Source organism: Lithobates pipiens, unplaced genomic scaffold (genome assembly GCF_037356315.1).
Source record: "Lithobates pipiens isolate NorthernLeopardFrog02 unplaced genomic scaffold, aLitPip1_a1.2 Scaffold_13, whole genome shotgun sequence".
NCBI lineage: Eukaryota > Metazoa > Chordata > Amphibia > Anura > Ranidae > Lithobates > Lithobates pipiens.
Genome location: NW_027507718.1, coordinates 282,512,425 through 282,539,384, shown reverse-complemented (window position 1 = coordinate 282,539,384; position 26,960 = coordinate 282,512,425). Strand labels below are relative to the sequence as shown.

Genomic DNA, 26,960 nt, shown 5'->3' with positions numbered 1-26,960 from the left:
TCTGCATAGAAACCAATGAGCTTCCAGGTTTTATTACCAAAGCTTAATTGAACAAGCTGGGGTTAGAAGCTATTGGTTTCTGTGCAGAAGTGAGCCTGATTTTGCACTTTCTAGCTTTAGTAAATAAACCCCACTGTGTACTTAAAAGTGGGGTATGCCTGTATAAAGATCTATCTATATCTATATCTATCTATATATCTATATATCTATCTATATATCTATATATATATATATATATATATATATATATATATATATATATATATATATTTATATATAGATGCACACTAAAGTATTTACATATTCTAAACTTGCAGTAAAAACACTATAAAAGAAGTCCCTGTTTACCTCTGTAGCTATAAACATTGTAGAGGAATTAACCCTCAAATTATACAGGTTCTGCTACACACCAGCTGTCTTGTCCTTCTCTCCCCTTGTCCATTCACAGAATGCATTGTATTATGTGGACGCTTTACAGAATACCAAGCATTCTGTGTCTAAACAAGAGGGGAGGAAGAGCGAGCAAAAGACAAGGTGGCTGCTCTGTATCCTCTCCTGCTGAGGGCCAGAAGTATTTTGGTGCTCAATGAAAATTGTGTAGCTGTGAATAGCAATCCAGGAGCTGACATATACCTGGGATTTAACCATTTGTAACCCAGCAGATTTAAAAAAAAAAGTTTTTTCCTGAAGTTCTTGTTCCTCTGTATGGTTCTGTGCATGGAACTGTAGCTCAGTGAAAGTTCAGGAGAACAAAGTCCACTTACAGTCCACTAACAGTCCACTAAAGAAGCCAGACTTTCCTGTACATCAGTAGAAAATATGAGAGGAAGACAAAAGGAATATAAATACAATTCCATTTACTAAAACACATTTCTAGTCACTAGTAGAACTAAGATCCAAGGCAAGGTAATGCTAAGCAACCCAAAAGCCCAGGTTAGTAGTATTGTGAACCTACATTGCAACCTTTCCTTGCTGCCCCTTGGTTTGGTCTGTCTGTAAATGCCGTTCATGCTTACATCTTACACATGGATTCACAGAATTGTCTACGCAGTTAATAATGTGCTCCCCCACATGACAGTGTGCTGAAACGGCATGCTGTTTATCCCTATAGTACAATAGCTGGCAATCAAGACTGGTGTCTAATCTTCTACATTGGAATAATCCCAATCTTCCATTTCATGCCCATGGCCCATTCTCTCCAATAAAAACAATTCACTAAGTGCTTGGATTGTCAGGAGAGTGGCATTATAGACGCCTGCAGCTTCTAAAGCCATTTTACATGAAATCTGTCAATCAATAACCCTGTTTGAACTGAATTGATTGAGTCAAGTCGGGTAGGAATGAATCAATTATTCTGTCTGAACTATTCTTTTTAAATATGCTAATCCAGTTCAAAGTGTAAAGCAGCTCCAATCAAAAGGGAGCACAGTGTAATTTAAGCAGTTCAAAGCCCACATAAAACAATATTACCGATTGTGTCTGTTTGTATGGTCTATAATTCTAGACATTACAAAAAACACAGTATGAAAAATCACTATAGGGCTATCTATACTATCATTTATTTTCATCTAAAATGTCTTAATATTTCCTTTCCTAGACCAAAATGTTAAAAGGAATGTGTTGCTAATACATTTAGGATCATCAAAATATAGTCACCACAGTTCTTGTTGTCAATTTGTTAGCTCCGAAGACAGTTCCGATGGAAAGGTTACTTTGAGTATCATTAGATAATGTTGCCAATTATGTCCAATTTCACATGCTGCACTGTATGTAGCTGTTCTAAATAAGCACAGGGAAGAATTCTTTATTCATAGGTAATCGCTTTCTAAAGCAAAGCAACATTTTTATTGTTACTTTATGTATCAGAACAGAGAGGGATACAAATAGTAAAGCAAGCAATTTGAATGAAAGCATAATGTAGCATATAAAGTATATACATCATCATAGTGGCTTAAAGAATAACTCACCATTAGGTCCAAATGCCCGAATCAGATAAGAAAAAGTTGATGTCCTCAGTTGCATATGATAGTAACCAGTAATGATTTGTCATTCCTACTTATGGAGAGATACAGGAAACTAGGTATAGGAACTGCATAACATATCATTCCCCTTATCCTTGGTTATGATAGGCTGGTTTTCCGGAAATGGCACGTGTGTGTGTGTGTGTGTGTGTGTGTGTGTGTGCACTGCAGGGTATTACTGAGATACCAGAGATCTGAAAACTACTAGTAAATATTTGTTACACAGTTAGTATCTAGAATTTATTTATCGAAAACTATAGGAGCACAGCTAACATAAAAGTTGAAATTATATATATAGCAAAAGATTAAAGCAACCCTAGTGGTGGACTTTTTAGGCACGTACAACAAATATCAAATATATAAAGTATGAAGAAAAGTTTATTGAAAATAGTATTATAAGAAAACTGTGTAAAACAAGGAATGCATAAACACGCTAGCAATGTATATACACAACAATGACTTAAAACACCCTACGCGTTTCGGTGAGAGTCTGCATCTCCTTCTTCAGGGGTAAGTATAAAGCATAGAGCAATTCTATTCAAAAGAGATAGAATGGTATATGTTAGAAGGGTATAGAACATGAACAGGTACATATATCATATGCATATTAATATTTTTATGTATGCACTTACATATTCAAAGAGGTGTATTGAATAAGCATTCCATGAGACTTGTTATTAAAAACAAAACAAGCAGACAGGATGGATATAGCCGATGGTTACTTTACTTTCAAGAAGCTCCCAGTGTAAATTATATATAAACTGCTTTCTTACCAAATGTTCTGTAGTTCTGTTACGTTAGTCTTGAGATTTGCTTACTATCTCTTACTATTTCCCCCATACAGCATAGACAAGTCCCTGACCTCACTTTTCTGGAACTATACTACTTGGTCTAATAGTTGTCCCAACCCATGATTGGTTAGTAAAGGAATAGCAGCACAGGGATAGTATTATCCCTATGCTCTCTCTCTTTCTGCTGTGCTGGATTGACAGACCTGTACAAAGACGTACTGAAGCACTTTTAAAAATACGTTGAACATTTTATTTTATTAATTTATATAATTCCATGACATACAATATGGGTTTTCTATATCCATCTAGAGATCTGCACAAAAATCGACTTACTGACTTACGCTACTTTTTTTATTTTGCTTAGGTATTCACATCACATGGTCCCTGGTCCTCCAGGTCCTCACACAACTGGAATCCCTCATCCCGCTATTGTCAATCCTCAGGTTAAACAGGAACACCACCACAATGACAATGACCTAATGCATGTGTAAGTTGAGTCTACATACTTATAAATGAATTATGAATTAATACTTATTATTAAGGGGTATTATTTTTAAATTTTATTTACAAATTATATATATATATATATATATATATATATATATATATATTATATAATATATTAAATATTATATAATAATTAAATGTGTTAAGAATTTGACAGAGCTTGCTTGCTCTGTATAGATTGTATATATAAATGGGGGAAGATTCATTGAAAACAATGGACATCCTGTGTGGCAGAAATCTTATTTAAAAAAAGGGTAGCAGAGTGATTGCAAACTGCGTTTTGCAAACTGACTATATTTAAAGGATAATTTCACTTTTAAAACAAATAAAAATAAATGCACATTTGTTTGCAGGTTATTTTTTTCCCCCTAGGAGCTTGCAGAGCATTGCACCCCTGGTCAGCAGATGACTGGTGCAATATCATGCTCCTGCAGACACGGAGTACAACTCTCTGCCAGTACCTCCCCTATGGGCAGACAGGTACATTCTTATATGTCTTCATTACTCCAAGAGTGAGACCTCCCTACATAATTCTTATCTCCGTGTTCTAGAATCTTATTCTGAATGCCCCATATTATAAAATGTAATCTCTAACAAGGAGCGTGGTACCCATTCCTAACTACCAAAACAGCCGTGTAGATCCAAGAACTCAAGAGCAGGTGTATGACCAGTGGAGTCCCAGGAAGTTATTAGAAATTGTTCGGTGGTTCAACTCTCCGACATTTACCAGAAATAAAACATTCCTTTAAATGGACTCACTACTTAAAGTATAACTAAATGCAAAACTTTTTTTACTTTTGGATAGAGTGGAGAGAGATTAGAACCCCTGTAATTTTTTTATTACTGCCTGTATCCCTGTTAAGAATATTCACCCTCTCTATTTGCTCTCTATTTTCCCTGTTTACCATTATCATTGAAAGTGAAAGAAAAAGAAAATCCCAAAGTTTAGGTTGTCCCCAAAAAAGTAATAGAAGGGAAACCTTCCAATGGGGACACTAGTTCTGCTGACCTTGGGGTCCCAAAGGAATTCCCTTAATTTTCAGGGATTTCCTATCACTTCTTGTTTGACTGTGGGACAGGAAGTGAAGGGAAATCTCTGCAATGGAACACAGATAGTGAAAAAAATTCTACAGGGGTTATAACCCTCCCTTACTCGATCCAAAATGAAAAAAAAAGTTTTGCCTATAATTCTGCTTTAATCATCTGACTAGTTATAGATTTTGGTAGCAACCAAACTATTGTTTCCAAACACACCTGGAATTACAATAAGGCTGGTTTACTAACGAAGACGAGAATCTTTACTCAACATATTTTATGTGTTTATGTTGAATTCCCAATTATGTGCAAAAAAAATAAAAAATTATTAGATTTTTTTTTTTAGAACGTCTTTATTACGTAAAACATCCTCAACACCTTTATTAAGGCTCGGTTCACACAGAGGCGACTTGTCCAGGCGACTTAGCCGCTGGACAAGTCGCGCTCCGGTCTGTACAATGGAACCGTTCTAATAGGAGCGACTCAAGTCGCTCCGACTTAGAAAAAAGGTTCCTGTACTACTTCAGGCGACTTGCATTGACTTCTATACAGAAGTCGTTTTGCAAGTCGCCGCTGATCGTGTACAGGTCGCGGCGCTCCAAGTCGTGCCGTCCCTGTGTGAACCGAGCCTTAATCAGCCTCTATTTTTCCTAATCATCTGAAAACACTAATATTAGTGTAAATGCTGGGGTTCATTTACTAAAGCAGTATGTTCACTTTGCAAAGGGAGTTTTGATAAGATGAAGCTGTGTACATGATTGGGTATTGAATGTGAACATGGGTTCACTTTATTCACTAACATTTACTTTGCAATGTGAACTTACACTTTCCAATGTTAACATTCGCTTTGATAGGTGAAAAGCCTCTACTCCTTTAGTAAATCAACCCCAATTTTTTTTGGAAACGTAAATCGCCTCTCCTCCCTTAACTTCCCTTATCTTTTGTGCACTCGGGTTTCAATGTTTCTTCCACAAGACTATCCATTTCTTCAAACATTGTCATGTCACTGTCATGTGTTATTACTGATAGCTTCCATATAGTCAACACAGTAGTTAACTCCACTTTTGTGGGGGAAAAAAATAGCAAATAAAAAAAATGTAGTGTATGCAATTGCAACACAAGTCATATTGTAATTGAATGTTATTAAAAATTGCCTTTCCTTTTCAACCTGCAGTGCTGTAATTTTCTGTAAAATGCAATATAATATGGCTACCTTGAGGTGTTCTGTACACAGGCATTTCCTGCTTGTGTGATTGGCTTACTGATTTTCCTAGAAGTCTGCACTAAGATTCAAGTCAGATTTCAGGCATCCCCCACAGGAAAAATGTCATTTTTAGTCCCTATATATATATAGATACTCCCAATAGGAAATCACGTCTAAAAGGGAGGTAGACCCTGCAATTTTCCTCATTAGAGCTTTGCAGGTGCAGCAGCTAGTTGATAATTATGAAACCACTCCCATTAGACTCACAAACACACAGGGATTTGTTCAGAATAACAAAAGGTAGGATTCTGCAACAAAGTTTGTCAAAATCCTTGTAATGTACATAGATCACCCAGAGGAGAATGTTTTTTTCCTCAACAAATGTGGAGTTACTGTTTAATTGGTTAGTTAGCACACCTGCCTTTATGTGCAGGACACTGGGTTTAAATCCAACCAAGGATGCACTTTGTTTTGTTTGTGTGGGGTTTCTGCTAAAGACATACTAGTAGGTTAGTGAACAGGCTACCTCCCAAACTGCCACTACAGTGTGTTGGGGATAATAAAGCTGGCCATACATTAATAGGGTTTTGTTCAAGATTTTTTTGTCTTAAGAATGTGTATTTGATTATCTAACCATTAATGGGGTTCCATTTGTTGGCAAGTAGCTTTTTGTACTGTGAACTATATATATTCATTATACCTGTCTATACCAGTAGGTGGTGCTGCAGTGTTATAGTGTGTATTCTATGGTAATGTAATCAGAGGAAGTACCTTCCTTATTGTGTTATATGCACTTGTTTGTGTTCAGTTCCTGTTCTCATGCTGTAAAGACATGCACTGTAATCCTCCATGAAAGTAAAGCCGTTTCATGCAAACAACAAGCTAGCAGCGCATTATTTCAATACTATGAGAAGAAAGTGGGCATTCATTTTTGATAGTAGTGATGAGAAAATTCAAAGCAGCAGAATGGAAAATGTTTCTCAAACAAACACATTTCTAACAGTGTATGTGGTTTTAGTTCAGGAAATTACATTCATTCCGAAATCAAATATTAAAAGCAAACTCAATTTTTAAGTAGTTTTGAACATTAGTAAAATCATTGAATGTATCAAATGTATGTATCAACCATCATGTATCAACTGCGCTAAATGTATCAAATGTATGTACTTTCCAATGACAGTAGTCAACTCATCGAATTTATCGAGTTTATCAAATATTATTACGAATATTCCTTTGGAATTCTACCAGTGTATGACCAGCTCTAGGGATAGTGAATAGATTTACTGTATGTATGCTGTAAAGTTCTATACTGCGACACCTACATAATAACGGCAGGTAGATAAAACTGGGAAGTGTACATAAATACCAACTAAATTATTCTCATTTTAAGATATCATTTTTATAAACTACTACAGTGATTTAAATACACTGTGCTTCAATTTTTTTTAACTACACAATCATACCATTTTTGCACATTGTTCAACCTAGTTTGTCCCTTTCCATCATTTAGGAAACCTCATCATGAACAGAGAAAAGAGCAGGAGCCAAAAAGACCTCATATAAAGAAGCCGCTGAATGCTTTCATGTTGTATATGAAAGAGATGAGAGCGAATGTCGTAGCGGAGTGTACGCTTAAAGAAAGTGCCGCCATCAATCAGATTCTCGGCAGAAGGGTGAGCTTTGGGGCTTTCTGTTTATCTTTGCTAACCCGGCATCTGCTTTACAAAACAGTGCCGACCGTCCTTCTGACGCTGCCTTATTCACAGATGACTGTGCTGTTGCTTGGCAACCTGTAAATACAAAGTAAATGAGGAAGTGAACGTCCAGATTTTCATTTTTGCTTACTTGTCCCAGGCGATTCATTTATAATGTACCAAAAACCAATTTGCTCCAGAAAATCCCTTTGTGCATTTTCAAGCAGGCTGGTTTGTTTCCTCTGTTTTAATGTTAGAGTATTTCAATGGCATAATGTGTTTTTTTTTGTTTGTTTTTTACCTTCCATGTCATTTCTATGTGCTGCAGTACATTGTAATATGTTCTATTGCGTCAAAATGTTCATAAATGCAACATGTTCTATTTTTTTTTAAGTGCACACCAACCCAGTGCAGCAGTGCCTTATTATTGTTTCAGGACGGTGTTTGGCTACGTAGCCCAATACTGCTGGTATTAATGACCCTTTATCTGAAGATAAATTTGCAGTTTGCTGCATAGTTACTTAATATAGTCACTTAATATATAATAATAACCAGGGTTTTAAAACAGGGAAATTGTTGCACTATCAATTTTTTGATGCTCCTGAATCCATGCGTTCAGATTTGTGCAACCTCCAACAAGACATACAGTTTCTGCATTCTTAAATTGTGTGATTCTCTAAAGAGCAGCAAGTAAATATGTGGGAGAATCATAATGTGCTGAATTGGCAATTCTCCACGGATTACTCTTCCAAAATGCCACTGTTAAAATAAAAGAGTACACAATGGGGGTTGATTTACTAAAACTGGAGAGTGCAAGATCTGGTGCAGCAGTGCATAGAAACCAATCGGCTTCCAGTTTGTTTGTTTTTTTCCAAAGCTTAACCACTTTCAGACTGGACCATTTTGCTGGCTTAAGACCAGACCATTTTTTGCGATTCGGCACTGCCTTGCTTTAACTGACAATTGCGAGGTTATGTGACATGGCTCCCAAACAAAATTGACGTCCTTTTTTTCCCACAAATATAGCTTTCTTTTGGTGGTATTTGATCACCCCTGCGGTTTTTATTTTTTGCGCTATAAACAAAAATCAAGCGACAATTTTGAAAAAAAACCACATTATTTTTACTATAATAAATATCCCCCAAAAATATATAAAAAAACATTTTTTTTTCTCAGTTTAGGCCAATACGTATTCTTCTGCATATTTTTGGTAAAAAAAATCACAATAATCGATTATTGATTGGTTTGTGCAAAATTTATAGCGTTTACAAAATAGGGGATAGTTTTATGGCATTTTTATTAATAATTTTTTTTTTTTACTAGTAATGGCGGCAATCAGTGATTTTTATTGTGACTGCGACATTATGGCAGACACATCGGACATTTTTGACACATTTTTGGGACCATTGTCATTTATACAGCAATCAGCTCTATACAAATGCACTGATCCCTGTGTAAATGACACTGGCAGTGAAGGGGTTAACTAGGGGGTGGCAGTGTAGGGGCGTGTTACTAACTGTGGGGGGCTGGCTGTGTGTTAGTGAACATTGATCTCTGCTCCAATCACAGGGAGCAGAGATCAGTGTCACTTGTTGCTAGGCAGATGTAAATAGCATCTCCCTGTTCAGCCTCCCCATGAGACGATCGCAGGTATCCCCGTGGCGATCAAGTCCGCGGGACCCGCGGCCGGACTCACGGGGGTCCCAACAGCCACGCACCGCCGGCGCGCACGCGATGGCAGGGAGGCAATTTCAAATGGACGTACCTGTATACCAATTTGCCTGCCCGTGCCATTCTGCCAACGTACATTGTCGCGTGCAGGTCAGGAAGTGGTTAATTGAACAAGCTGAAGTTAGCAGCTGATTGGCTACCATGCACAGCTGCATTATATTTTGAACTCTTCGGTTTTAGTAAATCAACATTTCCTACAAGATCCATTTATAAAACACAGAATGTAGCAGCACATCTAGAGCCATTTTCAATATATAGGGTAAAAAAGGCTAGAATGCTATTTAACAGACTTATGAATGGAATTTTGCAGTGACTTGAAAAACAAAATAAAGTTTGCACCAATATGAATACTCCATCACCCAAATAATTGTTTGGTATCATGTATTTTCTTAGCAAACACATCTATTGGAAAAAATACATACCAAGTGGTTCATTTACTAACAGAAAGTAGAATGTTCATTCTGTGTTCACTATAATCCTCCAGTCCAGAAAGTGAAAATCAATTTTTATAATTTCTCTTCCAAATAACCGTGTATCAGAGTTAACATATTAGATCAATATCACACAAATCAGAAAACAAAACATATTTTATGCATAAAGTGATTTATATTTGCGGAAAAAAGTTGCAATGTAGCAGTCTATATGCCTCTTGCTTAATATAAATGTATGTGCTATGTTAACTCTTCCACTCCTTCACCTTGAGTGCTACACCAACATCAGTTGTGCTCTCATCTGGTATATATGATTCACAAAAATGGAATCCTCTATGCTCAGTGAGTTAAGGCATCAATCCCCTTTAAATGGAATCACATATTTTCAGCGGATCATAGCACCAGCATAAACTCAGCGAATTCCAGCATCTGTCCCCTTTAAACTGAGTTCTGTATATCCAGCACACGTCAAGCCAACAAGAAAAAGCAAACACCACACAGTGCTTCACCTTTTAAAATTACTTTATTCACACCACTCACAAAGAATCACACATTTTTCAGTGCATTAAATGTGCTCCTATATGCAAACATTGAAAGTAAATATACTGCCGGTATTCAGTCCTGGCCGGCTATGTTAGATAACACACTTCATGAATGTGCCACGCATGATGACATCATCAAGATAGCCCTGTGGGGGGGGGGGGGGTCCAAGGAGGTGGAAGAGTGGACAAGTTTGAAATAGCACATAAAGTTATATAACGCAAAAGGCTTAGAGATTGATACATTTGGGACTTTTTCACATATAATTTGCTTTATGTACAACATATGTTTTGTTTATGATTGATTTGACATTCATCTAATATTATTTTGATATATATTTGGTGGCCCCATTTAAGCTAAACATTGTGGAAAGAGGAATCTTCTCTGATGGACGTGCGAATAATGATTGGATGCAGTCCCTGTTTTCACCTGGCTCCTTACATTTTTCATTTGAAGTTTTTTAAGCCAACAGACAACAGGGCCACTCACTGCCTACATTTCAGCCAATTCAGCAAAAATCATGCAAAATTCACACCATGAAAGACCAGCTTCAGTGAACATTCAGCTTACAAAGTCATTTTTCTAAGTGAATAATCTTACTTCCTTTAGTAAATCTACCCCAACTCATATCTAAGTATTCAAAATACTACCCAACTTAAAACATTTAAATACACATACATCTCAATTGATTGAAAACCTGCTCACTAATTTGTAAATAACTTAATTAAAGCTTGCACAGTCAGAGCTTTCTCTATGTTGTGCGTTGTTGCAGGCGTGTGGGTTTTTTTTTTTTTTTTGTACAACTCTAGGCATTTATCTTAGGCAGTGTTTTAGGTATTTGTGTTACATGTTGTAAATTAGTAGTGGTATTAATAACTTGTAGTTATCTCAGTAGCTAGATGATGCTATGTCCTGCCTGAGGAGGTCTCTTTATTATGGTTATGTGTGCCAGTGGCTGTAATAATCCCGACTTAACTAAGTGATGTAAAATCAATGAATCACTGCATTTAAGGATTATTTCCTATGACTCACAGACTTCCAGGAAAAGTTGTGATGACGCTATTTGTCATCTTAAGACAACCAATAAACATGGTCAAAGTGGCACTAAATCTTAAATGTTGAGATGTCCAGGATTGAGGCTTAAACATTGAGGCAAGGTGTGCTTATCTAAGAGCACACTGTAACCACTTAGCATTTTATTTGCCTTTATGGTCAAATAAAAGTAAAAAAAAAAGACAAAATACTATTATACACATTTTACAGTTTAGCTTCCTAATTTGCCATATGATGGGAAGGCTTTGTAAAGTCTAATACCAGTTACAACATAACTAATTACAACATAACATTCACGAATGGTCTGGTTTCTATGGAAATTTGTGCCCATAAGTATCTTTTCAGTACTTTAATTTTGTTAGCATAGTTTTTTTCCTTAAAGTAAATGTAGGCCTAGGCTATGTATATTAAAGTATTAACAAGCTGTAAAAGCACTTTATAACAAGCTGTAATTCACCAATGTAGTTAAAAGCATTGTGGAGGAATTCATCTTCAAAGTCACACAGAGGCAGAGGCACTGTAATCACAGCTCTTTTTTGCACTTTATTTTATAAGGAGAACAGAAACTTGTCAGCCTGTCACCCTTTTAATTTAATTGAACACTGGGCACTTATAAATTGATGGAAACTGAATGAAACCAAACTTTAGAATCTCTGTTGATGATATTTTAGGAATTACAGTACACACATAGGCATGTTTTTGCTTGTTTTAAAGCACTTTACTGCTTTTTAAGAATATGTTTTGCACTTTAACACACAGTTTGTCTTAAAGTGGCTGTTGCCAAAAATATCCAGACATCACAAAACTCTTGGTTCTCCAGAACCTTTACTCCCTGGTAAGGGAGTAGAAATCAAGAATTGAGTAGCTCTGTCATTATCACTGTAGTTGCGGGTTTGGCAAATATAACAAGCAGAACATTCCTGCTGATATAGTGGTTTGCAACAGCCTTAAGAAAGTTAAATAAGTAAATGTTCATTAGAAGCTTCTTGAACTTTAACTCCATTTGGTTTCCATGTTACTGTACTGTTGAAGTGACTCCACTGGAAGCACCTTTTCTTAAAAAATGTGTCAGAATTCTTTGCATAAATGAGAGAACCTTGTAGTTTCCATACTGCTTTATGGAAGCTTGGAAGGAATGTTTCCAGCAATCCCTAGAGTATATTGGAAGGCAACAATGAACTGTGAGGAACTTTGGTAGAGTAGGTCTTCTTAGTTGTCTGATGTTCCTCTGAACTAACAGTGACCTGTAACAGAAAAGTTTTGAGGGCTTCAGAGTTAGTTTGAATGCTCGGCATGAAGTCTGTGCTGAGCCATCAATATATTCCACATTTACATGCTTTATCCCGCTTATGCTCTGCATGACTGGGAAGAACATTTCCTCTGGTTTTATCCAAAGGAAGTACAAATGAGCTTTTTTAGCTATGTGCATATTTTTAGACATCACACAACCACACTACAAATATAATGTATAAAAAAATACAAGTTATATAAATAATTAGTCTAATAAATAAACTTGGAAACTGGGTTTTTGGATTTTTTGGTGCTTTACATCAAACTACACAAAATGATGATAAAAAAATGTAACATTTATTTTAACATCAATAAAAACACATATTTAGCACCAATAAAAAATATTTGCACTTAGGGTTCATTTTATATTGACCTTGCTTTATACAGTTATACTTGGATGGCATGTCCGCATAACGTTCTTTCTATTAAACATACACTATAAATATAATATACCCATGGAAAAGAAAGAGAAAACATAGAACACAGTACAAATGCCATTATATTCAAAGATGTAAAGCACCAAAAAAATCCCAAAACCCAGTTTCCAAATTTGCTTCGATATATGGGATGTTGGCTTATTGGTTATCCACCCACATTTATTTTCGACTTGTTTGATAAATGTATACCGTGGCTGCATTTGTTTTCTTTTTGTTTTCTTTTTTTTTGTCTCTGTGATTCTACGAATATCACACTCCCCATTGTGTGACAACATTTATTCACTACACTATATCTATTAAGGAGCAACATTGTCATTGTAGACTGCTTTCCTGATTTAGACTGCAAACACTGCCCCCGGCATCTCAATTACATTGAGGGTAGTTGCTTTGAACTTCACAGAAGATAGTTGGGAAAGCTAACAGTATATCTCAGAAAGTTATAAAAACACAAGATTTCTGACGGACTTAGCAGACATTTTTCTGTACTTGAAGAAAATGTTTTTAGCCTGAATAAAAGAAACAAATGCTGCCACCATCTAAGTAGTAGTAAGATATGTTGATTTTTTGTTCTTGGTTTTAGTTATACCTTAAACTGTGAATCTGAATTATACATAATCACTGCTGCTAATTTCCCATTGAATTTTGATAAAGGCTAACTCAAAAAAGCTAATTCTTTTGCAATTTTATTGCTGTCCGGGTACCCAAAGTTGAATTTTCCCACTGGGGACACAGCAATAAGTAAGACTTCAAGATTTACCTTGATTACAGGCCTATATCTATATATTCCTGGTGGGATAGGACAAATTATTAAAAAAATTACTAAGAAGACGCAATGTGTTCTTCCAGAATTGGTTTTAATGAGTTTATGTAGTCTGGTATTTATAGAAATTTAAAATTTTGAGTAGGGAAGGGTTTGAACACCTTTCAGGTTTTATTACTGCCTATGCCCCCTGGGGAAGTTCACCCTCTCTCTTTGTCCTACCAACCATTGTCACAAAGACTAAAGGGCTGTAAACATGGGCAGTATATGGGGCGGCATTGGCCGATTTCCTATTTTCTATTTCGATTGATATTCGGGCCGTGTTTACAGCAGGTGGTCCTGTTGAAGGGGCATGGCCAAAAAAAGGTGGCAGTGGCTGAGAGCACTGGCCATCATGTTCTGGCGGGGGGTGAGGGGATTGTGTCCCCCTGTCAGTACACAATATCTCAGCAGAAGAGGTCGCTGTGCTAACATAAGATTGTTAGTACAATGGATCTTCCTGAGCTCTTCAGTCTTTTTTCATTCAGTCTGCTGGGTTGGACAAAAAAAAACTTTTAGTGTGTATCAGGCTTTAAAATTAGGGAAAGATCCAAATTTTTGAGTTTTTAATAGAACAAGAATATCTTCCAATGGGGACTAGTTCTAGAAACAGTCTAAATATGGATTATCCTTACTGTGAGGATTTTTCCTTTTCCTTTCCCATGTATTTACAGGAAATGACTGGAAATCTCCCAAATGGGTCAAATATGAACCAAAGTAAATATGAAAACCCTGCCAAGGGTTTTAAATATTCCTTACACTTTCCAGAATAAAATAAATAAAAATATGATTTAGATATACTTTAAGTTATTGGTTATCTGCACCCTGTAAAGCACTGTAAAATGATTTTCATCAAGTAAGGTAATGCTAATGCCTTGCATAAATGAATACTCTTAGACCAGTCATTTCCTACTGGAGAAAATTATTTTTGTGATGTAGACAGATGGGACTTTTGGTGATGATGAGCTTCAAAGCATAGAAGGCAAGAGTGTTCACTTATGCTAATAAATAAAAAGTTGATAAAACTCTGCTCACCAGGGAATGAAATAATAATATAAGCTCTTTACTACATTTTAATAGTGTAGAAAACACTCATTAATTTCAGTCATTTCTCAGGTTGTCAGGCACGCTTAGCATGAAGTATGTTGTTATACCAGATCAATAGTCAGGCAGATCCGCTCCAGATGTTAAGGAAGTGCTAATACCGTTATTAAACATCAGTATGTAATTAAAAGTGGTTGAAGCACTTCAAGAACTAATTAGGTGTCTTTTGCAGAGTGGGGATAAGGCACTAATGACTAGGCGCCACTAGAGATCTTGTAGACCCGGGGCTCTTTCCATATGAACTGGGTTATTCTGGTGGCTGCAGACTAAAACAGCACTTATACCACCAGACACATAATGTATGTGACATTTTAACTTGCTTTAATTACACAAAAATGTCATTTCTTGTTAATGCCATTTCCTTTAATATTGATTTCTCTCTTCAGTATATCAGTTGCTTATATATTAACATTTCCAAAAATGCATGTTGTCTGGGATAAGCATTTCTATTTACCCTTTTCAAGGATCTAATCTCCATGCCTAAGGCAATCAGGCCTTCCTCTCTTAAAACATGTACAGCCAACATAGTATTTTCCATGGCAACATAACGCCTATTCACTTCCTGGACATATATGTCACACTAGCGGCTGGAAAGCCAACCAGAAAAATGGATTATGGTGACCCCATTTAAAGGATTTACGAATGGTATACCGGTTAAAGAAAAAACAGTATGTTAATGTAGCAATCCATGTATGCCGGTCTATACATTTCAATTACGTTACAGATTTTTATCAAGCACACTATTGTTCTTTTTTTTTTTTTATCCTGTTTAGTGAGCTTTGGAATAACACAATGCTGTCAGCTGTATCAATAAATAAAAAAGTAGTCTTACATTTATTTATAAAAGTTTTTTGTCTAATGTTATGATGGTATTAAAACACAACATCATTTTACATGTGGATTGATTTACCAAGGTTAAATAGGCTGATCACATTGTAGGGTACTTTTAGGAAAGTTGCTTTCATTTAATAAATGTGGTGAAAATTCACTTTGCAAAGAATACCCAATCATGTGCAAGGAAAAAAAGAAAAAAAAAACATTATTGCTTGCACATGATTGGATGATGGAAGTCAGCAGAGCTTCACGTTATTCACTTAAGTTAAAGGGACATTCCCTTGTAAAATGTACAGCTTATTTACCTTTAGTAAATCACTCCCATATACTGTATCTAATAAATTAGTCAAAATGAGTTTAAAAATAGAACTTTTATTATAATACTACATCTTGTTTAAACTGAACTTGATGTAAATGCATACAAAATCACCCTTTGTTCCAGTTATATATTCTTTCAAAAATCACTGCATACATATTACAGTTACAATTAAGTTACAATTAAGCTTTCACAAATTAACCTAAAAGCTGATTTGTTTCTTGGTTTGCAGCACCAGATTTTGCACTTTGCATTTCATATACAATCATTCATAAGCTCAGTTTGATATTTTATGTTTTTTTTTTTTTTTGCAGTGGCATGCTTTATCCCGTGAAGAACAGGCCAAATATTATGAGTTAGCCCGCAAAGAAAGGCAGCTACACATGCAGCTCTATCCAGGCTGGTCTGCAAGAGATAACTATGTAAGTATATACCATCTTTCCCTCAAAATGGGTGCCTGAGGCCCCAGCCTTATTGCTAGCTAGGCATTGTATAGAATAGTAAATATCCATTTCAAAATGATCATTAATCCATCCAAGTCATAGGTCTAGCCTGGCCTGGGGCTGGGTTTGTTTCCAAGAGAGCAATACGATCATTGTTCTCTTAGAAACAAACTCAGCCCCAGATCAGGAATATAAATCTGGCAGGGCAGTTATGTCACACCAGCACATGTTTGTACAATGTAAATATAACTAGAGGTTGTAGAATGTTTAACCATGGTAAGCTCTTGTATTAGGCTTGTGCTAGTTATTTTGTGCGTAGGAAGTCACCAGTAGCCCTTCCTAATCAAAATCCACTTAATAGATGGATAAGAAAATACAGTAGTATGTTCATTCTGCTCATCTTAAATCTGGTTATTACCTATTCATATTTATGGTCTAATTGTTAAAACGGGCTTATACATTTTTGGTAGTTTTATTAAATTTTTTTAAGATTACATGATGCTTTATACCACTTCATTATTATTTTCTTTAAATTATATCATCTAATATTATTTATCTAATTAATGTGGTACTTCTAAAAGAAGAAAAGCACTAACGTCTCCCCTTGGGACTGTCCTTCTCTAATTGAATCTCTGTATGGATTCAGAGGACTAATTGTTTGTAATCTGGATTTAAAATGTATCGTTTCTATAAAGAGCTATGCATTTTTTTTGGGGCAAGGCACTTAAAGCAACCCTGTCATGAAACACATATGGGATGGTCGTTGCTGGCCTCTGAAAATCCTAATAGTGGGTGCTATGCTGACCCACTAGCTTCAATACTTTCTAAATCACTGGCATGGACTATGTATGTGGATCTGCCATTAAAAGTCCTTTTTTTTTGCATACTCATTCTAGATTAGTGACTCAAACAACTGAAGCAAAGGGTCAGCATGGCAGCCTAGTAATGAGTATTTTCAGAAAGAGAAGTCAGCAATGGCAACCTCCATGTTTCATTTTAAAAGGCTTTCTGCAATGTATGTATAGTAAACATGTGAAAAGTAACCTAAAGCTCCACCAGCTGGCTGGAAATCATGAAAATGAAAAAGTCATGTAAAATATTTTACTTTACCTGACTAAAACATTTTTTTATTGAATAGCTATAGTTAAAATCATATTGTTTTGTCTGAAATTAATAAATACAATTGTTTGGGTGAATTGCCTTTCTTAAAAAAAACTGGGCCCTAGGCTCCCCACCACTAATGGTCACATGGCCAAAACCCAGGCATTTGTTTTATCCAGACAAAGTTATTATTTTCCCTTTCTATTTCTCTCTAGTTATTCATTGCTGCAAGGTTGATAACACTGAGCTCAGGTCTACTTTGAGAGATGAGCAACCTATATTTGAGAAGGGTTGGATGGCCTATTTTAGGCATATGCTTTAGCTATATCCAATTCTTCTAGCCCAGGAGTATGAGCTGATTAACAACTGACAGCATTTACAAGGTCTTTATACTTTGCTAGTAGGGGATACATTTGGCACTGTGCATTTTTTCACAGTTAATAGTCAAGCTAATCTCAAGTCATATTGTGATCTGATATGATCCCCATGCACTTTCTATCAAGTCATATTGTGGAACTAAATGAATGCTAACAGCTTGACTATTTACAAATCTGTCAGTCATAGTTAATCTGTCTAAAATGGAGCAGTCTTCCATAAAAAAAATATTGACTGACAACCCTGGTTTCAATGATCTACCACCAGCTGAGCTGCTTCATTTATACTTTTTATTAGAAAATGGTAATGGATGTCATTTGTTCATATTGCCGTCAATTTTCAGTTAAATGAATTTAGAGCTGGTTAAATATAAACGTATTCCTTTATTGCAAAATGCATAGTCCAATTTATTTGCTTGTACATCTGTTCCCATAGAGCATGTGGTATTATTCAGTTAAAAAAAAAAAAGCATGTCAAATATATATTTACCTTTTTAATGCATGAGTATTACATAAAACATAGAGTGGCCATGCACATTGATTACAATTAGAGATGACAGATCTGCCTGTCAAAGTGAAATCATCACATCAGTAAGGTTAAATTCCCACCTTTCTGTGCACATTTTGATGCGTTTTTCCATGCGTTATCAGCAATTACAATTTTCTATATATTAATGACTATTTTTGCTAGCAGCCTTTTGCATGCCTATAAGAGTTCCTTGTGAAAAACTGTCTTAAGTTTTCACTGTAGTGTGGAAAAAAACCATTAAACTTTATGGTCAATAAATAAAGTTGAAAAGTAATGGGGGGGGGGGGGGGGGCGACAATAAAGAAGTAAAGGCGAGGGCGGAAGAAGTAAATAATATCATGGTTTTGAGTTCCTGTAGACCAGGGTTTGTAGCAGCTGTAGAACTGGGCTAGCCTCCAAACAATTTATTACTCTGCCAATAAGACAGAAGCCACCAATCTAGTGATAACCTATGTTGTGTTGTTTGTCATTTAGCAACAAGTTGCAGCGTAAACATTTTCATGTATATTTTAGCGCCATGCAGCCTCTATCCCAGGAAAGTTTGAAGCCCATGTGGATGTGGAGTCTTTGTTTAGTCAAGTAGGTTTATCTTTTCTCTTGGGATATACCTTGGCTGACAGAAGTAACATCATTGGCAATGCTGACCCTTGTTGGCTGTCGTCCATCACATCTCTGTGATCCCCTTCAGTACAACTGCAGCTTTTCAGTACGGCTGGGATTAATGCTGGCTGCAAACCAGGCAGCAGAATGTGCACTTCTGTACACATCTCATCTTAATAAGTGGACATTTGTACCAATGACGTTCCAGCTGGTTAAACATGGACAACAGAACATGTTCATGCTGTGGCTGCTGACATTAAATGTTTTTTTGGTAATTATCATTTTCGATTAAATATCCAGGTGGAAACAAGTAAGATTATGTAATTCTGGAGCAATTTGCTGTCATCTGAAAAAAATATTTATATAGAGATATTGACCGAGCCTGTGTTGTCCCAAAATAATTGATTATTTACCCTGGAAACATTTGAAGCTTTGTTTCTATGTGAAATTGGATTATTAAAACACAGATAAATGCCGTATGGGATAATATTTGTAAGCAGTCTAGTTTACAGGAATATGTGTTATCCATTACAGGCATTTATATAGTGCAGACAATTTACACAGCACTGTACATGCTGTACACGCCAGCCCCTGCCTTTAAAGAGTTTATAATCTAAAGTCCCTATCACACGTGCATACATACACATCCTAGTGCTAATTTTAGACAGGAGCCAATTAACCTACCAGCATGTCTTTGGCGTGTAGGAGGAAACCTACTCAAGCATAGGGAGAACATGCAAATTCCATGCAGGAAAAGTTCAGGCTGGGATTCAATCTAAGGACCCTAGTACTGCAAAGCATAAGTGCTAGATATGTTGCACTTAAGCTGGGTACACGCAGTTTTTTTCATTCAACCCAGTGGGCTGAACAACAAAAGACTGACAGATCACTGTACCAACACAATGGATGTTATTGCGGAGTCCTCCCCTGCTGTGCTATTGTATTCTGATAGGGGGACTGCCCTCCCACCAGAACACATTGGTCAGTGCTCACAGCCATTGGCTGCGAGTGCTGATCAGGTACCGGATGGATGCTGGTTTTCCAGCAAGACCGTTTGACAGAAGCCAGTTGTGAGACCGGCATCTGTTAAAAAGGCAGCTGTACAGGCATACACCACATTTAAGTACACAATGGGGTCTATTTACTAAAGCTGGAAAGTGCAAAATCAGGCTCACTTCTGCATAGAAACTAATGAGCTTCTAACCCCAGATTGTTCAATTAAGCTTTGGTAATAAAACCAGGATGCTTATTGGTTTCTATGCAGAAGTGAGCTTGATTTTGCACTTTCCAGCTTTAGTAAATAAACCCCATTGTGTACTTAAAAGTGGGGTATGCCTGTACACACTGTTCAAATGCCAGCCAGTTCCTGCGGAACCAGACAATATTTGGATTGTGTGTGCCCAGTTTAAGTCACCATGCTGCCCCTGGTTCTTTCCAAAGTGAGAGACACAATGGGGTTTATTTACTAAAGACAAATCCACAATGCACTATAAGTGCAGTCCCTGTAGATTTGAGGGGGCGTGCAAAGAAAAATAAAAAAACAGCATTTTTGCTTGCACATGATTGGATGATAGAAATCAGCAGAGCTTCCCCTCATTTCAGATCTTCCCCTCAAATATACAGCGACTGCACTCCCCAGTGCACTTGCAGTGCACTTGTAGTGCACAGAGGATTTGCCTTTGTACCTTCATAGAATACAGGTCATTTCAAAATATCTGAAAGTGATAAATCAGGGTTGGCTCGAAAATAAAGAAGCCATTGGAAGCCATTTTGTGCCCTAATATGAACAAAGAAAGCTTCATTCATGTGCCTTAGGTTATATTCATGTGTTGTGAGCTTCCACTGTCAAATAGTTAGAAAGAGTCTGTTAAGCCAAAAGGTGTTGGTTGTACCAAGCTTCTTATTGCTCCAACCAGAGAATCTCAGGAGCCAGCCATACATTATACAATTTATTGTTCAATTTCCTTTAGATTTACCTTTAACTGTGTAGTGCAAGGGCCTGTCTGATTCCATAAAAAATGTAAAGTGTTTAGGTCTGACCTCCCTCATATTATGTAGTTTTGGTAAATCTAAAGATAAACTGTATAAGAAAATTGTATAATATATTACCAGCCTTACAGTGTTGAAGTTGCACCTGTCACTCAATAGCAAATGTAACCTGAATAATATAAACAAGCATTCAATGTAAGCATATCCATCATACAATATAATTGTAGCAGAGTTTTTCATGCTCCATTTTCCATTTGTATTGAGTCAATTTCTAGTACTATACAAACCAGCAGCCATAGCAGGTAGCGCTTATTGAACGCCATGAAATGTGTACAGTACTAAACATTGAGGGGAATATATCAAAACTGAAACAACCAGAATCTGTAGCTGATGTACATGGCAACCAACCAGCTTCTATGTTTTATTTTGAAAGCTTCACTGAATACGATGAAGAAAGAACCCGACTGGTTGCCATGCGCAGCTACTTCAGATTCTGTCTACTTTGATAAATCCCCGCCCCCCCAACATATTTTTTAAAGTAGCATTCCAGCCTAATACTAATTAGTTTTAAAAATGTTCCCTCCTGCTACCTGTGCCGCCTACCATGTGTAAAAAAAAGATGAGTATACTTACCTATTTTTAGTTCACTCCGGTCTGGTCATTTGATCCCTTGTGTCAGTCAGTGGTAGCTGCAGGGGGAGGAGGGAGCACTCGACAATGGCTGGGAATTTCTGGAACTGTGACATCACTCATAGGGGTTGATTTACTAAAGGCAAATAGACTGTGCACTTTGAAAAGTACAGTTGCCCGCTGAAAGTGCAGTTGCTCCAGAGCTTAGTAAATGAAGTAAGGCTTCACATTGCAAGGAGTACCCAAACAGGTGCAAGGAAAAAAAAGAAAAAACAGCATTTTTACTTGCACATGATTGGATGATAGATGTCAGCAGAGTTTCTGCTCATTTACTAAGCTCTGGAGCCACTGCACCTGCGGAGTGCAACTGCACTTTTCAAAGTGCACAGTCTTTTTGCCTTTAGAAAAAGAACCTCTTTCACTTTTTTGGCCCAGCTGCTGTCTGCCCTCCCTCCTCTCCCCTGCAGCAGCCGCTGACTGACACAGAGGAACCAGAGCTGTGGATTGAATGACTAAAATATGTACGTATACACATCTTTTTTTACACGGGTTAGGCAGGATAGGTAGCAGGAAGGGGGGAGAGAACATTTGTAAGAATAGTTGGTATTAGGCTGGAATGCTATTTCTCTGCTAGTAAGTCACCCTTTATTTGTGCTGGTGACCATTGTCACTGGGAGACAAAACAATGGGAAATCCAACATTTTCAGGTGCCACAGGAACTCTTCCAGTGGGGACGGCAGTCACAGGGGGGTATTCTCCCTTGCAAGAGATTTCTACTAACTTCCTGATATGATAGGAGGTAAAGGGAAATCTCCACTTTGGGACTCAAACAGCAACAAAATATTTGACATGAGTTTTAATCATTTCCTATTCTATACAAAACGAAAAAAAAAAAAAGTTAAGGCTTTAGATATACTCTAATACTGAATGCTCTGTAGTGTCCTGCATGCATCCTACTGGATTTATTAAGTCATGCAAGTATACCAATGTCTATCCACCCTCTTTCGAACAACACTTGGGGCAAATAAAATAAAAGTTTTTCATGCACACAATTAGGTCCCAGAACCTACTACTTATGTGACCCCTACATGTTGTATATCTGGTCTTTAGCTTATTATATATTATGTTTTTTTTTTTTTTTTAACTGGGATAAATGGCATGTGCATGTGTATGTTGGGTACATGCATGCTGAGAAATCTATATTTACTATTGCAGGGTAAAAAAAAGAAAAGGAAGAGAGAAAAGCTCCAGGAATCCACATCAGGTTGGTTGACATGTTTTTCTGTTTTCTAGCTGCAGCAGCAAAGTTATCTTTTCTGTGCCCTTCTTTTCTATGTACCACAGTAAGTACAGCTGTGGCCATGCCATACGTAAGTTTGCATTGATCTTAAACATCATCAAACAAAGTTCAGAAAAATGTTCTTCCTTGATCTATGTGCGGCTAAGTTGTTATACCAGAATCATGCCAGATGTATACTAAGTGAGGTAGTTGTGGTTTGTCACTTATTCTACAGGTGTGTGAAGTGTATGTAACCAGTACCGTCAACAACAGGTTTTCCGTTGAAACTTGAGGTTATTGTGCTCACTGTTCCTCACCTGTGCAGCAAAATACCACAATAGTGTGGGCAGCGTGTTTATTGATTTTAATATATCACTAAGTAATAATTGAACTTGTGTCACCAAATGCATGCCTCCTTTTCAATGTATTTGTGCAAAGAGCAGTGTTGTGCTGTAGCCGCTAGAAACCAAATAGAAATCTTTTATTTGCTGGTTGAAGTGGATAACTGCATATGATTGCTCTCTTCATCATGGTTTTAATATACAAACATGACTAACAGAAGCACGGAAATTGTAGTAACCAGTCACATTTTCTTTTTTATTAGTCCAGTGGTTCATAAGAGAATTTGCAGTAGAATTCCAGCTAAAGCCTAACTAGTTTTAAAATGTTCCTTCCCCCTTGCTAATGCCTATACCAGTGTTTCTTAACTCCAGTCCTCAAGGCGCACCAACAGGTCATGTTTTCAGGATTTCCCTCAGATTAAATGGCTGTGGTAATTACTAAGGCAGTGAAACTGATTAAATCACCTGTGTAAAATAATGGAAAACCTGAAAACATGACCTGTTGGGGCACCTTGAGGACTGGAGTTGAGAAACACTGGCCTATACTAATGAACTGTTGTAAAAAAAAGATGTATATACTTACCTATTTTCAGCCCACTCTGGTCCTGTCATGTGATCAGCCAGCAGCGGTTGACAGGTAATGGAGCGATCACATGACAACAGCTATGAAAGCCTGGAGCAGGGATGTCACCTATAGCTTCCCATGGTGCAGTCGTTTTCGATGGTCCCTCTCCCCTGCAGCCACTGCTGGCTGACATATGGGCGCTGGATCATGTGACTAGACCAGAGCGGGCTGAAAATAGGTAAGTATATGCATCTTTTTACACAGGTTAGTTAGTATAGGTGATGAGGGGCAACTAGTTAGGCTCTAGTTAGGCTCTAGTTGGAATTCTGCTTTACGAGAAAATCTGATTGGTTGATATGGATGGCTAGAACTCTTTTTACTTTTCCATTTACCTCACAAGTCCCCATTCTATTAATAAATAAAAAATCCCAATTCTGCAAGTTTTGAGAAGCTTTTCTAGATTCCAAGATGACATATAGAGCCCTTTTTATTTTAAAATGAGGATACTGTAGCCAGGGGGGGTTGAATATGTTGAGGAATGTTGGATAAAGTGTGGTAAAATGATAGTTATAAACAAGCAGATCTTGTTTGCTGTGATTGATTCCATTACTTAGTGTTACCCTTTTGACTTGCTTTGTGTGAAGTGTGTTTAGTGTCCTCCAGGCAGTCATCAAAACACCTAAATCCCAGGTTATACATAATTAAAAAGCCACATTTTAAGTTCACACTGAGCATTCATCACTTTGTCAGATACTGGTGTGCAATAAAACACTCTTTAACATCAAGCTTGACTTCAACATGCCCCCTATAGACCAAAAAAAAAAAATGTTTTGTCACATGACATTCAAGAACTTAGTTGAGGGAATCCGTGGTTGTCCCCTGGATCACCAGATCTAGTGTCCTGATTGGAGGATTTTCCCTCTTTCCTGTTCTGGTGACAACTCCAAATTTTTACTTTCATTCTTAGAAATAACAGTAAACAGGATCAATAGAGAGGGTCTATCTCCCTAAGGGGGACACCGACAGCAATAAAAACCTAAAAGATGCTCCAATCCCTCTCCTCACTATCCAAAACACACACACAAAAAAAATGTGCCTTCAGTTTTACTTTAAAGATACAAAAGCTTAAACATGACTGGTTTTGAGTGGGTACCAGTGAGCAGAGCTGACTGATTTAGAAAACGTTGGCTGGCCAGCTTGGCTCCTCCTGACAATTTCTATCAGATAAGCAAGCCGGATCAGTAGTTCTTTGACAGCTCTGCTTTGGCATCTTGTGGCACAGAGCTGTTATCAAAAGTGTGAGGATTTGGTACGGCTGCTTCTGGCACAGGACGAGGTGAGTATACAAAATAGACGTTGGTTAAGGGGGTTTAATATAGAAGATACATTAGCTTAGTGTTAGGTTCTAAATTATGGTTATTCAGAAAGATGGAGCAGATTTCAACATTGTATTTCTAACAAACTGTAAGGGATAGAAGCACATTCCGCTCCATCTTTTTAAATAACCCTGTATTATAAAATAAAGGTTAGGTGTTGACATGTAAGTAGAAGGTAAAGCATTATGGTGGGAGGTTAAATGTTTAGTGTTCAAGTTTGGTAAAGGTTAAGGCCCGGTCCAGACTTAAATCGCACTGGAACGCTATCCGCATTCCTGTGCAATTTTTTTCTATGTGACTCAGTGCAGTGCGATTGTTCAGCCCCATTAATTTGACTGAGCTGAAATTGCACTGCATCGCACCAAAAGTAGTGCATGCGCTATTTTTCAAAAACACACTGCACAGGATCGCATGGTACTGTAAAACCATGTGATCTTGTGAAGGCAAACGCTCTCTGCGTTTGGGGTGTCATTAGGATTATATTGACACCTGCATCAGATTGCACACCCAGTGTATTTTGATTGTGGTGCAGGAAACGTGCCAAGAGGGGCTTTAAACATTTATTTCAAATGCAAAGGGCAAATTGCGGTATTCACATGCAACCAGTCAAAATTAATCTTTATAATGATCTCACTGTAGTGATCTGTAATCTGATTGATTGGTCTGTCTTTCTAAACTTTGCACTGCCTATAAAGTAGGTTGCAACATATTTTGTGCTCCTCTAGTGTTGTCGAATAATAAAAGTCAAAGTGTGCCATAACTGTATTACTATTGCAGTGTGGTTATTCTGGGTTAAATTTGGTCTTTAATTACTAACCAGTTATGAGCAGCACCGCAGCAATGTTCCAGTTATGGAAAATAACAGATATTATAGATGAGGATTACAATTAACCTCACAAACATTTTGGCTACTGGTATACCACATACAAGTAGAGCAGAGAGTTAGTGACATTTGGAGTTTTGTCCTCCTTTGACCTCCAACGTCCTTAATCTTTAACTTGGCCTTTCCATTTGGTTTGCATGTCATATTTACTGGCTGTTAATTTCCCTAGACAGCTGTCAAAAGATCCCAAACATTATGTAATATTATCAGTTCGGTTGAAAGTCACATTTGTTCCTGTGGAATGGAAAGCATTGGTCTTGAAAAAAAAAAAATCACAAGTGTAGCTGTGTTTATAGCCAAAATGCACAACCTATTTAGTGTATGTGAAGGTGGGTGCGCTTGATATCAACAGTGCAGGCCTTTCATATTTCACAAGCCTTCACAGGGCTGTTCAGCACATTTGTGAACTAGACTTCAATTCCTTTCCTACATCCGGCAGCTACAAACACTTCTCTGAGGTTTTACACAAAAAAAAAAAAGGCTGTTGTTTTAACAACCATAAACATACAGATTAAAGGTTGATCATCTTTACAGAAGCTACATTCATATATTCATTTTTTTTATTAATTATTGCTATTAAGCTGATTGCAGCCTAGTATTCAGTTAGCAGTCATTTCACCTAGGGAAGTCCTTGGCCTAAGTCGTAGCTTGTGTGGACTTAGACAAAACAGAGCATGCATACCTGTTTATGTTCAAGAACCAGTCCATCCAAACTTGATATTTCTGTTATAGATGAAGTCTCATGGTCATTCACTGGCTTCCTTATATCTCTTGGGGATTTTTCCCTTCTCCATAATATAAAATAAATGAAAGCACCAATTGGAAGAACATGATCGTTTTGTAATAACCACAACAGTTATGCAGATCCAGGAACACAAACTAGATATTTCACCATTGAGGTCCTCAAAAAAAAAAAAATAGGAACCTTTGGAGGGTGAGCTATAAAGCATTTATTGAAAACTAAAATATCAATTTTGGATGCACTGACCTTTTAAGTTATCATGTGTTTCTTACATTTAGTTTGAACCACTTATTAGTTTTGTGCTTAATCTATGGGTAATGG

General features: G+C 37.0%; 1 protein-coding gene across 8 annotated transcripts in view; it reads left to right on the top strand.

Annotated features, from left to right (window-relative positions):
- The window catches only part of LEF1 (lymphoid enhancer binding factor 1), a 156,193-nt gene that overhangs the window by 105,002 nt on the left and 24,231 nt on the right, over positions 1-26,960 (top strand). For 4 of the 8 annotated variants that reach the window (XM_077476694.1, XM_077476689.1, XM_077476690.1 and 1 more), the window contains 5 exons: positions 3,177-3,299; positions 7,069-7,231; positions 16,102-16,209; positions 18,748-18,813; positions 22,669-22,717. In XM_077476694.1, the coding sequence (XP_077332820.1) occupies positions 3,177-3,299; positions 7,069-7,231; positions 16,102-16,209; positions 18,748-18,813; positions 22,669-22,717 (509 nt within the window). The remainder of the gene's footprint in view (positions 1-3,176; positions 3,300-7,068; positions 7,232-16,101; positions 16,210-18,747; positions 18,814-22,668; positions 22,718-26,960) is intronic. The other 4 variants (XM_077476697.1, XM_077476692.1, XM_077476695.1 and 1 more) reach the window with 1 other exon arrangement.